Genomic DNA, 15246 nt, shown 5'->3' with positions numbered 1-15246 from the left:
AGTGACTGATTTGGAGTAACTAAGAATAGAATTAAGTCTGAAGAAATGGGGAGAATATTCTCATTACAGAGGAAGGGCAAGACCACAGAAATTTGCTGTCCTCAAGTTCCATCCCCAAGAAATCCACTAGCATTTCTGTATATAAAAAAAGGCCAGCCACAGAACACAGTCCTACAAATAACTCCAGCAGCTCTTCATTATATTTTAGGCATTACTGCAACAGTTTGAGTTCTTTTATGTAGTCAGACAGTGAAACTGCAGAAACAATATGTGGATGCTGGAGAATGAATAATTCATGTGCCAGTAAAAATGCTGCAAGTGTTTTCAGACTGAAAAACCATGTTTATAAAAAACAGTATTAACAGGAGTTTGCCAGGAGCAAGCACTGTGGAAATGGAGCAGTCTTGTGCTCTATCCATTTTAGAAAGCCATTACCTATTTCTGAGCTTGAAGCTTCACAAAGGTGAAAGTAACACACAAAATTTATGATTCAGTACAAAAAAAAAAAAAGGGAAAAAAAAAGGAAGCCTTACTAGGAAAGTCCTTTCCATCTGGGTAGTAATATTCAGTGAATTCAATATGAATAGCTGGCATTTCTGGTGGAAGATAAAGTGACTTTTTATTGCAAGAGATCAGAGCTTTAGGGGAAGAACGACACTGGTCTGCTGTTGAAACCTGTAAAAGATGAAAGATTACTTCATTAACACATTACATTCTTATGAATGATTAAGCATTTGCAATTGCACAGTACTGTCCCTAGTGAGGTTCCACTGTTCTCGGGTGTAGGCCCCCAAACATCACAACACAAAGTACAACACACAGTGCTGACAAAAAACTTAACTGCCTTGTAGCAGAAATGACTCACATAGAACAGTTTTGCATGAAAACTGTTTTAAAGGTACCAGATCCCCTTACTTCATAAGAGGCAAGAGGCAGCAAGTCACTTTCAAAGGTGTTCAGCAGAAGCCTAGAATGATCTGATTTTTTACTGCAAATACTACAGCTCCTGTTGAAACATTTACACTTGGATAGAGTGCATTTCCCTACAGTCTGGTCTAGATAAGGGATGGATAAGCTAGATAAGTTTATTACACGTTAGGTAGTTCCTGTATTGTTGTAAGAACAAATTCCGGTACACGGGCCAACTCTCAAACTGTCCATGAAGCAAGGTGTTCAGCATGCACCTGGCAGAGATGTGTATGCTTGGATATGCCTGAAAGTCTGCTTCACAGGAGAATCAAGACACTATGGAACAGTAATCTCCATTTCCTTTCCCTTACAATTAAATTATGAAACAAATAAGATATCAATATTTGATATATATTAGGCCTTAAATTTCATTGAATGTGTCTTAGTTTAAAAAGTATGTTGGCAAAACAAAGCTTTTCCATTCAACAGCTAGGAGGTCAAACTGCTAGTTTGAAATTACTCAATGTATTAATATTGAATATATGATGTCTACCAAAATGAGTTTCACTGGAAATAATGAATACATGACCTTTATAAGCCTGCTTCACTCTATGTAGCTGTTTTCAAGAGGTAAATATATCTGCATTAACACACACAAAAATTCAAGTAAAACGATCTATTTAGAAAAATAGCTTTTAGGAAATTGCATAGAAATAATGGCAACTTAAAAACTGAAACTGTGTTTGTGTAGAGAGGAGAAGACAAGAGCAGAAGGCAAAGGGAAACATGAACAGTACAAAACAATAGTATAAAACCACTTCAAATCCAGATGAAGGCTCCCAGCAACAATCAGCAATCTCCCACAGAACCAGAAGTGATATGGCAGAATAGTGTTGGAAATTAGAAAAAGAGCAAGCAAAAATCACAGAGATAAAGGACACACACTAAACATTTTTGTTAGGACCTGAAACTTAAGAGTATATCCTCCCACATCACTAGCATTCTGCCTAATGGAGATACGCTTCTCTAGTTCACTTGCCTCAGAATAGTCAATTTGGACCCCAACAAGCACCTAAATCTACTCATTCTAACAAAGGGGAGGGAGATGGAAATGGTCAAAGTGTCTGCTCAAAGTATCACTGGAGACAGAGTGGCTGGAATAGATTTTAAAAACTTAATAAAACTTCTTAACAGTTTTTAATGTACTTTGAAAAATATAAGAAAATCATGATATACAAAACCACATATTAAAATATTGGGCACATAAGATCATACAATGAAAAGACTGAATTTTAATTCCAAATTCATAATTTGGAGAATAATAGAACTTAGATCCAACACAATTGTGATAGGATCACTATTTTATCAAAGCAGAAGCAGGTCAGTAAAGGTCTAATCCAATAATAAATTCAAAGACTCATTAATTTCAATGGGCTTCATATTGTCCGTTAAAAACCACAGTTACGTAACAGTCAAGGGTGGAGTAACACCAGTTTTACTAACTTAAAAGAAATGTACCTGATATATATTGAAATCTGCAAGTCTAACCACAATGGGACTAGACATCAGTTTGCCCTTTGGTTGCTGGGAAGATACAGAGGAAGCCCTAGATGTTCCTTTTGGTATCTGTTCCTTGCCTGTAAGAAATAATAGTGATGTAATTATTGAAAAGAACACTTTTTTTTCATGGTTTTAATATATCTTGGAAGTAGAGAATTAGTGATGTAAACAAAATACCTGTTTGTAGGTTCTGAGGAGATACAGCAGGTGGTGATTTGGGAGGAGAATCTATGACCTGATCCTTCACAGCCTGCTTAAGCAATTCAACATTGCTTTTGAATTCATTTAATAATTCTTTGGCCCATCCACTTCTGGTTTTAGTGGCATCACTATAATGCATCCAGTGATCACAGCCATCGCCTGAAAATAAGATAAATGGGGAAAATATTAGCTCATTTGAAATTTTTTTTTTAACAGGATTAAAAGTTTCCACTATTTCACAAGTATTCTTTGAACTATAAGCTCATTGCATGCTGTAATTATAGAACAACAGCAGTCATACCAGACGTTAAAACAGAAGTTATATATTCCATAAACCAAGTCTCAGCACTTCACGAAATCACTCAGAATATAGCATTGCCAGCTGCCTTATAACACCACTAACACTCAAAACATCATTGGATATTTTCAGTTCAGAGAAATCTTATGACACATTAATGTCATATGTGAGAACATGCAAAAAAATGTTCAATTGAAAAAAAAAAGTGAGAGCAAGTAACAGAACGATGTTCTCATGCTCACTTTTTCCAAGCTTATCTTTCCTGCCAGAACTGTGTCCTAAGACGTTCCTGGTCCCTTTCCAGAAATGTATTCTTTTTGTCTTGGTTCTCTAGCACCTTTATGGCACACAAACAACAAGGTAAGTTCAAGAAGTGCTGCAGCACACACAGCCTTAAAAATCAATCCCACTGGAAATTCTTTTGTTCCTTTTTTCAATTCCAACATGTTTCTATTGGTCAAGCACTCAAACCTCTGAAAGAAGTTCAAATAGTCCCTGTAAAGGCATTCTACTAACCTGTTCAATAATAAGGATGCAATAACTTCTTTCAGTTGGTACATCATTCTTTAAATACTACCATGTGAAAATTTACTTTATCTGGGACTTATACTGGGGATGAGCAAATACATTTGCTATTAAAATAGGAAAATTACTTTGGAAAAAAATGGTATTTCACATCTAAATACAAATATTGGAGCATGAAATGGATGTTTAGGGTGGCATCTATAACAAGAGAAGACATTTTCCCCCACCCCTCTTCTGCACAGTTATCTTTGTCAGTTATTATCATTTTTATAGCTAAGGAAGAAGATAAAGGAACAGGGAAGAAACCAGAAAGGGAACAGTAGGACAAAGATGCATTAGACTGAAGTCCATGACACTGGGATTCTCCAAAACAGAGCTAGCACGGGGCTACTCCAAGCACATGCACACAGACTCCAAAGGACCTACAGAACTTGGTTAGCAACACCATAGGGAAAGCTCTAACTCCCCTTCTGGGAAGTCAGTTTGTGCAGCTGCCTCTCTGAAGTGCTTGAACGCTAATACATGCAGCATTATGTGGGAGCAGGGCAACCACACCGCTGTCTGCAGTTGCAGATCTCATCAGGATCACAGACACGTGGCGAGACAGCACACACAACTGAAATGCTGCGAGGCATGAACAGGGGCTTTTGGGGAGCACGAGAGGGCATGCAGGGCAAGAGTGGTGGGAACAGATGGAGCTCAGCCTTGGGATGGATCATCAGCCAACTGAGAGTTTACAGGTCGGGAGTAAAGGACAGACCAACATGGATGATGATGTGGATTTCTGCTCCAGACCATCTAATAAGGAAGATGATCAGACCCTCGTTCTTGTCACATGCTTTGTAATGTATCCTCTTTAAAATGTTTTAGATTTCTACTAGAAATCATTTATGAGAAATGTTTTATTTGTAAGAAACATGTCTTTGGAAATTGCTAACTTTTTTAAATAACATTTCTTAACAAAAGGCTACATAATTGAACCTTGACACACTGAGATTCTTGTTCAGCAAAATAACATAAAAAGCAAAACACTGATTGGAAACAGATATAAAATTATAGATTTCTATATATTAAAAAATCTAACAGATTGATTCTTGCAAATATCCAATTACTGAATTTTAAATATGCAATACTGCATTCCTCTGTCACCACAAAATTCTCTTCATGTCAGAAATGTGTAAACACTATTTTGTTGACCAAAGAAAACAGTGAAAAGCATTTGGCCTAAACCAGCTAATTTGCAGAAATAAAATTGGTTCCCAGGTTGTTGCTTTTGTTGTTTGTTTTTTGTATATAGAAGGAAGTAAAAAGGGGTGTTTCAAATGGTTTGAGCACAATTATCCAAGATGTATACATGTAGCATTTTAGCATTCAAGGAAGATAGTTACAGTCACAGGTAATTCATGAAATGCTCACTTTCATACCTGCTTTGTGAAATGGATAGTAGTCCACTGTTAAATAGCTGAAGGAAAGCTGCATGGCCCCTCCTGTAACACGTCTGTTTGGGTCTGTAAAACAAGACAATACTTGGCTCTGTGGACATTGCATTTAGCATGTCAGTTCTCATATTGCTGTAATCCTTTAAACACCTAACAGCTACTACTTTCTTCCCTTTACTGTCTCTCCTTACAACCTCACTATCTCCCCTCAAAATTTTCATTCAGATAGTCTTCATTGGTTTCTAAAGATCAGCTTGCAGAATTCCATACTCAGTCATTACTTACAAAGTGCATACTGTTTTCAATGATATTAAAAAGACAACACTTTGAAAACATATTACTGCAGTTTTTCTGAAACAAAACTTCTTACACTGAATATATGATTATGATCAGTCTTTGAAGTCAACATTTACTTTCAAGAATACTATATAATATAATTTTGACAAATATTGCAGTAAAGAGGTCTTCTGAGAATCATCTCTTCTGACTTTTTCCACTGTTAAATTTAAACTTCATGGCTAAAAATAAAGGACCAATAAAAAAATCTCACTAGGAGTGATAAATTCCAACTGTCATAGATACACTGCATGTAAAGAAATATGTCTCTAGCCAGTGAACCTTATGCTCTGCTGCTCTGAAAGTGTCTTCCCTAATCAAGGAAATGCATTTGATAAGCCCTATGTTTTTCATGCTCTTCTTCAGCAGACCTTGTATGTTTCCATAAATTTTTCAGGGACTAGCCAGTTTCTTGGATACACACTAATATTTTACTCTCCTATGATCACTTTTAAAAGGCATGAAAAAAGTGCCCTTATTTGTCTTCTTTTTTTTTTTTTCTGGTTCTAAATATAACTACATGTAATAAGCTTTTGTTAAAAAGAAGCAATACAAGATTTACACACAATATTGTAAGGTCACAGGACACTTGTTCCATTCTTTCCCTGTGCCGCAGACCATACCAAATTTTCTAAATTAGTAAAACAAAGAGGACTGCTCTTTTATTGGTCTGTATTTATAAGAGTATTACAGAAGCAGATTGTATAGTGACCCCTTCAAGCCACAAGAATGTTGCCACTGCATTCTTCACAACCAGTTAACTTAGAAAAAAATGCAGCAGTAACAATCAGACTGAAAGAATCAGTTCCTAGAAAAAGAAAAGGCACAGAAGGTGCTAACACTCTTAGGTTTTGCACTTATTCTAAAATAATTACACTTAATAATGAAATGTTATCCTAACAGAGCCACCTAAATAGTTTTACATGAGTCCACAGATACTGGAGACAATTCTAACTATTCCTCTGAACTAAAGTCTCTTGACTTTATTGTATTATTTTTGTCTCACTGTATTCCTCAGTATGTCTCCCCAAAGATGATTATGATTCATAGACATGCTACTTTAAAAAAAAAAAAATTACCTTTCTCTTTAGAATGGATGTCATCACATATATGTAGGTCCAAGTGGGAAATTACTAAGTGATAAGAAGTTTCCTTAACATCAAAATCATTAAACAATTTTACTATTGCATCATTTTGATCAGGTGCTGCTGTTGTCTGGTGCGCTTTCACCTGCTGGGAGCTGGGTGCAGGGGCAGAGATCTGAAAAAACATTTAGTCAACCACATCAATTTATAATGCTTATTGTTTCTTTCAATAGGTATCCATCTATTTACATAAAACAGGCGTTTGAAACAAGGAAAAAATCTGCATGATATGCATTCCCCATTGGATCACTACTGAGATTTAAGTGTACTGTTTTAGAATAAAGCTAAGCTGAGCTAATGGATGTGTGCACAGTACTGCAGTGCCAGTTAGTTCCCCATTCCTCACACTTCCTTACACTCCTGCCACTTGCAGCACTGGCATTTTTCTAACTTTCGCTGCAAGCTGTTCAGGGAACTAAACCAACAGTGGGCTCCTTTCTGCTAATTTAGCTCCTCAAGCTACATCACAATAGGGTCAAACATGAGTTTGGCAATGTCAGAGAACAGGTGAGATGCAAGTACAGGGCACTGAAGAATCAGAACCTCCCTACTCAAGAGCAGGTAGCCATTAGATTGCTGTGGCTAAACCTTCACACCACAGCATAAAGCATCAGGGCCAGCACAAGAACTGAACTCCCTGTTACAGTACACTGGCTTTTATTCTAAGAGACTCTCTACAACTGACTGTACCCAGTAATCAATCATGTTTTATTTTACAGCACTTATCTTCTATCAGTGTACTTGTCCTGCATCTTCACAGACAAGAAGAGGTGCCTCCCCTCAACACTCACAAAGCCCAGCTGGTCTATCCTGCTCTATGTGCTGAAGTACACCAAGATTTACATGCAGCATCAATAGCATATATTCCAGCAGAAATAATATTTAAAGCAGAATTGGTTTTCACTATGTATTCCAGTGAAAGCTGCATGAAGGTAAGCTCTTAAAACCTAATTTTTCAGTACCATGAGAAAATGGACAAACACTTTAAATTATTATAGTAAGCATATCTACCTACACATTAAGGCTACCTTATTGTGTCAATTATTTCAATTCATAACCATAAAATATTTGGAGAACGAATTTACTAAACAGTCAATAAAGAGTTAAGTAAATACAGAAGTCTAAACACTCTGTACATGGATAAAGATATAAAACTTCTTTTATTTTCTACAGTTAACATCAAAACACAAAATCTTGCAAAATCAAGACAATTTAAACTACGATTCATTCCCAATGCAATTTAAGATATATAGCTGAATGAAAATGCGTAATCGAACATTCTCTAAAATAACACAACTAACCACACTGTGTTGTATTGTAAAATGCCTGATAATGATATGGTGAGACAATCAATTCTCATACCTGGGCTGTTTCAGAAGCCAAGCTTTTCCTCTGTTCTGCTGATTTCTCTATGGCTTCACTAAGAGATTTGGCATACTGCACCATGGCTTTCAATTGGGAATCAGTCAAAACCCACAGCAAATCATCCAGAATCAGAACCAATTTGGATGCCACAACATTACAGTCCTTTAACTATAAAATAAAAATTTAAAGAAGTTGAACTAAGTACTTATATTTCTTATATTAAATACAGGGGGTAAAGAAAAGCTGCATGCAAAAAGCAGTAACAAACTTTTTTATTTTAAATTTTATTCCTCTCATTAACTAAGAAGTACCTAAGACAAAGTATATTTATGCCTCACTCTATGTATTTGGCATGCACCAGATATTAAATTGCTGCATTTCTCTAAATGTAAGTTGTATATTACCTGAATCTAGAGAGATTAAACAACAAGCACCATCATAAACAAAGCTCTGGAGATCAAACCATTTTATTAATAGGACCTGCATAAAGTCTTCATTTTCAAACCTGCCTGCAGTTTTTCTTGTAAAGTCTACAGTCTTAACAGGTACATGTTATAATTAATTTAGTTCAGGGAATTCTACATTCAGTATGGCCTAAATTTAAAATCTTTACTACATGCATGCATGCATTAAGAGCATGAGTTACAAAATAAAAAATAAAATAAGACTTCAAATGTTTCAAGTTTACCCTTCTTTTAAGCGTGACCCTAATTTTTGATTGGTTAGTAATCAGTCGGACTGGTGCACTCATGATTTCATGTTTAGAACTCTGGATTGCATCAGCTTCTATTCTGATCATCTGCCAGTTGATCTCTTTAAAAGTCAAAACCTTTAAAGACAGAAAAAAAGAAAAACACCATGATGCAATATGACAGTTACTTGCATCTAGCCCTGTGCACGTATATGTATACATCTGTACATATGTACACACAAACCCACATAAGCCATACAAAGAGAACAAATACAACTCACTTGTTATTCCACCTAAATGTGTCAGGAAGCCCTCACCCTGCTTGTCACAGAAACATTAAGCTACTTACAAGAAGGCTGAGGTAACAAGCAGCATTTAAAATATTCAGAAGAAAATAAAGGTCACAACTATTGCATAGAAGGCTGCTTGGGAGAGGGAAAAAATTATTTATGTACTTCAGTTTCAAAATGATAAATAAGAAAAGAGTAGGGAGGGAAGCAAAGCTACATGATAGAAGTTTTTTGGAGTATTTTATTTCAATCAAAAGAGAAAGTTAAACCAAACATGGAAAAATGAGTGACTGTCCAGCAGGAACATGATGGAGCACATCAAATGAACCAGACATCAGGAAAAAACAGGACAGGGAAAATCAGTAATGCTAGTTTACCCAAAACACCATCTTACACTATTTGGATGATGGGATCAAGTTCCTTCAGTAGGTTCACAGACAACACTAAGCTAGGAGAGTGTTGATCTGCTGGAGGGTAGGAAGCACTGGAGAGGGATCTGGACAGTTTGGATTGATGGGCCAAGGATAATTTTATGATGTTCAACAAGGCCAGGTGCCAGGTCCTGCACTTGGGTCATAACAACTGCAGGCAGCACTGCAGGCTAGGGGAGAATGACTGTTCAGTTCTGGGCCCCTCACCACAGCACAGACATGGAGGTGGCTGGAGTGCATCCAGAGAAGGTGAAGGGTCTGGAGCACTAGTCTTATGAGGAGCATCCGAGGGAAATAGGCGTGTTTAGCCTGGAGAAAAGGAGGCTCAGAAGTGACCTTATTGCTCTGTACAACTGCCTGAGGGGAGATTGCAGAAAGATGAGGGTTGGTCTCTTCTCCCAGGCAGGAGACAAGAGTAGCAACAGGACAAGAGGAAATGGCCTCAGGTTGTACCAAGGGAAGCTAAGGCAGGGACATAAGGAAGAATTTATTCACTAGAAAGGTGGTTAAGCATTGGAATGGGCTGCCTAGGGAAGTGGTAGAGTCACCATCCCTGGAGAGTTTCAAGAAGTGACTGGACATGGCACTTAGTGCTATGGTTTAGTGGGCATGGTGACGTTTGGTCAAAAGCCGGACTCAATGATCTTGTACGTCTTTTCCAACCTTAATGATCCTATGATTATTCTCTGAAGAGAAAAGGATCAGCCATGAGTAAAGAGCAAGATGGAAGAACTTGTTCAGTATGTATCTTATTCTTCAGGTGTCATTCACCTCTTGTCAGTTTGAAAACCTTACAGCATATGTCCTGAGAACATATGCAGAGACTTAAGTAAAACATACCCAGTGCGTCTGGAAAGGAGATGCACTTTGTCAAGTGAGCAAGATGGAAACTGCAGTGCAAAGCATCCTGAAACACTATTTGCAGAAAAGCAGAGTACCTATGCTCCTCATACAGGACATGCAGTGTGATCAAAAGCTTCTAAAAGTATTCTAAGGAAACTCCTTACTATAATAAGAAGGTAGCTACAGTGCAAAGCTAAACGAACATGCGCTAAATATATGGTTCAGCACATGCTATCTTCAGAGTACCGGTTTTGGTTTTTCATCTTTTCATGCAACTTACTGCTAACTAGTCATTCACTGTAATTTCTAGATATTTGTTTCTGGTATTAATTGCACTAAAAGAAACATACTCCCAAGGAAAGTTCTATTGTGCACTGTGTTGTGTACAACTGTTCAGAATCAAATTCTTCCTAAAAACCACAAAATCAAAAAACCTGCCAATACAAATCTCCATCTAGTCAAACTAACTCTTTCCATTCAGACTTCACTAACATGAGAACATAAGAATACATATAGGCTGAAGGAAAGGAAAATTCAGAAAAATAGTTTTCAGCTTCTTACTTTTGAGGTATTTTTAACTGATATTTTCTTGGCGTTTCTTTCCCTAAATAAAAATCAACTACCAGACTCCTTAACTCTGGAGTAAGCTGGCCCCGATGTATGAGGCTAAAATAAGTCTCCCTGAATGCAATATTTAGAATCAACCCTGCACTCAGTATACCTTTAACTTTGGTTAGCTGGGAGAAGGCAAATGAACGGTGTACATCAAACCAGCACTTCCATGTGCTATTCTCAGGGACAGTAGAAATATATACACTTTACTGCCATTACTTTTTTATATATACACATGATCTAGGTATTCCAAGAAAATAATTGCTCAAGAATTAACTAAATTTCATTTAAAACTGCTTTAGAAAAAGAAAATCCTTTTCAGAAAAAACCCTCACAAGCAAATAAATAGCCAGTTAAAACTTCTAAAATATAATTCTTGTTGTTATTATTATTACTACTACTACTAATGACAACAACAATTACAAAACCAGCACAACTTCTTATCCTTCCATATTTAATATACCATTCTTTGTTCTTTCAGTACTCTTCAAGTCTACCTCAGTTTGCATTTTAGAATAGTCACCGACTTGGAGAACATAGGAGGGAAACCATATACCTGCTTGCCCTGGTCTTTGTTCTTGCCTAAGCATCCACATTAGCCATTGACTCACATCCACCATTTTTACATATTTGTGTTCCTAGAACAACTGAAATTACTGAGCACAGAACGTCTCCATTCCCAGTAATTGCATGTTCTCTACCCTATAAAAGGTTGTAATTCAACTCCCTCCTTTACCACAAAAACAAGGGAAAAAAGTTACTAAAAGGAATTACTTACCTCTCCACGTTGAGCTTCTTGTATTCTGGTAAATCTAAGGTCAGCATGCTCCCAGTTTGCATTTACGCTATATATTCTCAGTTGGGAAAGTTCAAATGAAGCATTAAAGGCTTTTGCACCAATCCTTATTATAATGGAGTTCACAGAAACTGAAATACCTTCTACCACTTTTTCAGCAAAGCCATATTCACTAAAAAGTGAAATACCAACATATTAAATATAAACCAAGTGAAAGGGCACAAAATTAAACAAATGAAATAAAATATGAAACAGATATTAAAATAAATGAAGCTACTAGAATATTCTACAGTTAACAACTTTTGTTCAATATACTTGATGCAGTTTACAGTAATTTTCACCCTGTGATCCTCATCTCTATATATGTTAAAGAACATATATTTGACCAAGATCAATCTACACAAAGTACAACAGCTAATGCAATGCTTCCATGTCAAATTATGTGGATGTATGTATTACATGTCATTATACATACATAAAAAAAGCAGCCTACATCATTATGCAGAAAGCTTACTCTTCTTTATGCGTACATAAGGAGCAATTCATGTCAATTCATGATGATTCCAGTCTGGTTAGTATTTATGTCTATAAGCCAAATTATTTTGTCCATTTCAGATATTCAAAATAGTATAAAGTATTTGCTTTATTTCATTCTATTAAGAAAGGCATCCTAAATGGTGGTTACACTTCTAAAGCAAATCAACATGCATTCCAGTATTGAAAAATATTAAGCTGTTGCAAATAATCTTAAAATAAAAATCTTATATGTTCTGAATGTTGTAGATTAGTGTATGGAGAATTGAATATTAAATATAATTTGAACATTAAAAAATTTCTGCCTTTTTGTTTTCTTGGGGTTTTTTTCTGCTTGTTTAAAAAAAAAAACAACTAAAACTTGTGTGGTTTGTCATTCTTTTCCAACCTTCATTCTACACAAAATCTCTATGGTAGTGGTTTTCAAGCTAAGTACACCTTAGGAGACACAGAGCCCATGGACTACTTCTACACATTGCACAGCAGTAGCAACTAGTAAAAAATCTATCACCAAATTTATTTCTCTGTATATAGCTCCCTGTGAACACAGAAAAAATGTTTTGAGTTCATGTAAAGGAAATGATTGGGGTGCAGAGAGAAAAAAAATCACTGATGTAACATTGTATTGTCCCACCAAATTTTGGGCTACACAATATGCATGAAATCTCTTGGTAAGAATCAGCTGATTAAGGAATTATTAAGGAAACAATTAAGGAAATGAAACACTGCACTAACGAACAATCCTTAAAACTCTTTTGATAAAACAAATAAAAAAGGAAAATTTTTAAAACCCACATGAATATCACATCTATTTTCCAAAAAGGATGAAGGCAAGACATAATCCATTTTTTAAAAACTTAATATCAATTAAACTCAGTAAATATCTGACATAGCAGTTTTACCCCTTTGAAATGTACTTTGCAAGCACCATACCTAGTTCACATGTTCTCTCCAGGCTTGTGTCTGGATAGCTCCATTTTCACTACACTACTTCACACAAAAGCAGTAAAATAAAATTTTGGAGATGGGAATGGCAAGCTTCAACCTTATATACTTCTGAAAATTTGCACTTGATCTGTTTTATGTGGTTCCAAACCGTTTTTGACCAATTAGATGTAAGTACCATCACTGACCTCTGCCCGGATGCAGTTGCTATCGGAGAGGGTCCATTAGGGGCACGTGGCTCTTCACATGTACTCATTTCCATCACAACTTTATCCAAGGACTTGAGAAACAAAACAAAACAAAACAAATTTGAGACCTTAGAGGTAACAAAGTAAATAGACAACATATGAAGAACAAAAATCCAAACAAAAAAAGATCACTTGAGAACTGTTCCTGAAATATATATAAAACATTTCCTACCATGTCAATTTTTCCATAAACTTTTGTAACTCACTAGAATTATCTTTTTAAAACATTTTCTTTTTTTTTTTTTTAATTTTGTGACTTCTAACACATCCCCAGTCAAATACTATATCATGAAATTCTTAATCCCTTAACATTATTTAGCCAACATACACACTTTCAAAAATGGCATTTCAAAATGGACGTGCTTTAGTGTGTAGTTATCTGAATTTTCTTTCTATATGGCTGTTCTTTCAAGGAAATATTTAATACAAACTGATTCAAAGCACAGCAGTTAAGATTTTTTCCATCTAATTCTAACTTTCTACCAGCCCTTCTGAATTCCCCCATTTATGCCCTTAGGTCAGACAAACACCAAAAACCCCTTTGTCCTCAGTTTTAGATTTTTCATGATTCACCTGCCTTAGCTACTAGATTATTATCATATTGTGTTAATCATGTCCGTTGTCATAATCTGCTTGCTCCACATTTTTATGTGCTACTCTTATCCATGAGAAGAACCTGACTACAACCAAAAAATTCATGAACTGTCTAGTCTAGATTTATTTATACTTCACTGTATTTTGATATAACAGTAACATGGCAATAAATTTGGACATTTTAATTTTTTTTTAGCTGTCTCAATGATTATCTTGCCTTGAAAACAACAGAGAAAAAAAAACCAAAAAAAATCTAATCTCTAATTTTGAGGATAGTGGGGGAAAGCCGAGATTTCTCCTAGTTATCCTAACAATTTTGGATGTTTGACAACTCTTTTAAGAATTCCCTTTACTACATGACTAGTGCATGGAACAGTAGAATTCAAGGAGATTGCACAATATAAAAAAGAGGTAACAAAGAATGTTTGGATGTAGAGCTATGTCTTTTCTCACTAGCAACTCCTGTACTTGGATAAAGTGAAAACTGCTGCAGATCATCCTTGGGGACCAAAATCACTCCTCAAAACTATCTTGTTTGTCATATAAAACCAGCAGTGGATGAACAAAGATAACAGTATGTGTCACTATGTTAACAGACTGATTCTCACAAAGGGCAACTCAGCTAAATGAAAGGCCCTTTGGCTAGACAAGTGGGTTCTAGTTACCCAGTAAGCTGTGCTAACAGAGGATGCTATTCCAACTTAATTCAACTCTCAGTAGCAAAAATTTCCGCCCCTCCTCCCCTGTCCCTGCCAAAATACCAGAAGTTCAGTGATGTAATGAAGGGCTGAGGTTTGGCACTTGGGCCACTGAATTCATTTTCCTTTAGAAATCAAAAAGGCTGTTGTACAATTTACCATTGGATAGTGAACTTTTGTTACCTATTTAATACACTTGTTCAAGGAAACCTTTATGTAAAAAAAGTTGCCTTGGAAGTTATCTTAGCCTCGAAGGGTGCTAATGTAAATTCAATGGGGGCAAAGCAAACAGCGCCTTGCTACTGCAGGTCAAAGTGTGTCATGTTTAAGAATAGCACAGCTTAAACCGATTTCCTAATTTGGCAGTTGCATCTCACAGCCAAGAGGTTGAATCATCCCACCTTGGCATTACCAGACTTCAAGTTCTGGTGTCAGGAAGAAGCAGTACAGACATCAGTACATTCCAACTGGGTCACTAGCAAATGCATCAATTATTTAAAACAACATGTTTTTCCCAAGTCTGATTCAGAACGAAGGAATTACAAGCACATTCACTGCAAGACTGGGAAACACAACACCTAAAGGATTATTCACTCTTAATCAAATGCAATTGATGAAGTTTACTCATCACCAAATAAATTACTTCTGGTGCTACAACAGTTGTTAGTATATTTAAAAATAAAGAACAAAGGAAAGAAAATGCAAGAATTAACATGACTTCTAATTGTTGCTGAGTCCTATTTACACATTTTGCCTCCTATTTATATCCAGGCTGAATCCTAAGTG

General features: G+C 36.1%; 1 protein-coding gene across 1 annotated transcript in view; it reads right to left on the bottom strand.

Annotated features, from left to right (window-relative positions):
- Positions 1-15246, bottom strand: part of LOC131591808 (bridge-like lipid transfer protein family member 3B) — a 47103-nt gene that overhangs the window by 16986 nt on the left and 14871 nt on the right. Inside the window, exons 4-12 of the mRNA XM_058862876.1 lie at positions 13109-13200; positions 11424-11613; positions 8467-8607; positions 7776-7946; positions 6348-6528; positions 4918-5001; positions 2647-2829; positions 2428-2546; positions 534-675 (exon numbers count right to left, since the gene is read on the bottom strand). Of these exons, the coding sequence (XP_058718859.1) occupies positions 534-675; positions 2428-2546; positions 2647-2829; positions 4918-5001; positions 6348-6528; positions 7776-7946; positions 8467-8607; positions 11424-11613; positions 13109-13200 (1303 nt within the window). The remainder of the gene's footprint in view (positions 1-533; positions 676-2427; positions 2547-2646; positions 2830-4917; positions 5002-6347; positions 6529-7775; positions 7947-8466; positions 8608-11423; positions 11614-13108; positions 13201-15246) is intronic.

The sequence above is a fragment of the Poecile atricapillus genome, chromosome W, assembly GCF_030490865.1.
Source record: "Poecile atricapillus isolate bPoeAtr1 chromosome W, bPoeAtr1.hap1, whole genome shotgun sequence".
NCBI lineage: Eukaryota > Metazoa > Chordata > Aves > Passeriformes > Paridae > Poecile > Poecile atricapillus.
This window is presented reverse-complemented; position numbering and strand designations above follow the sequence as displayed.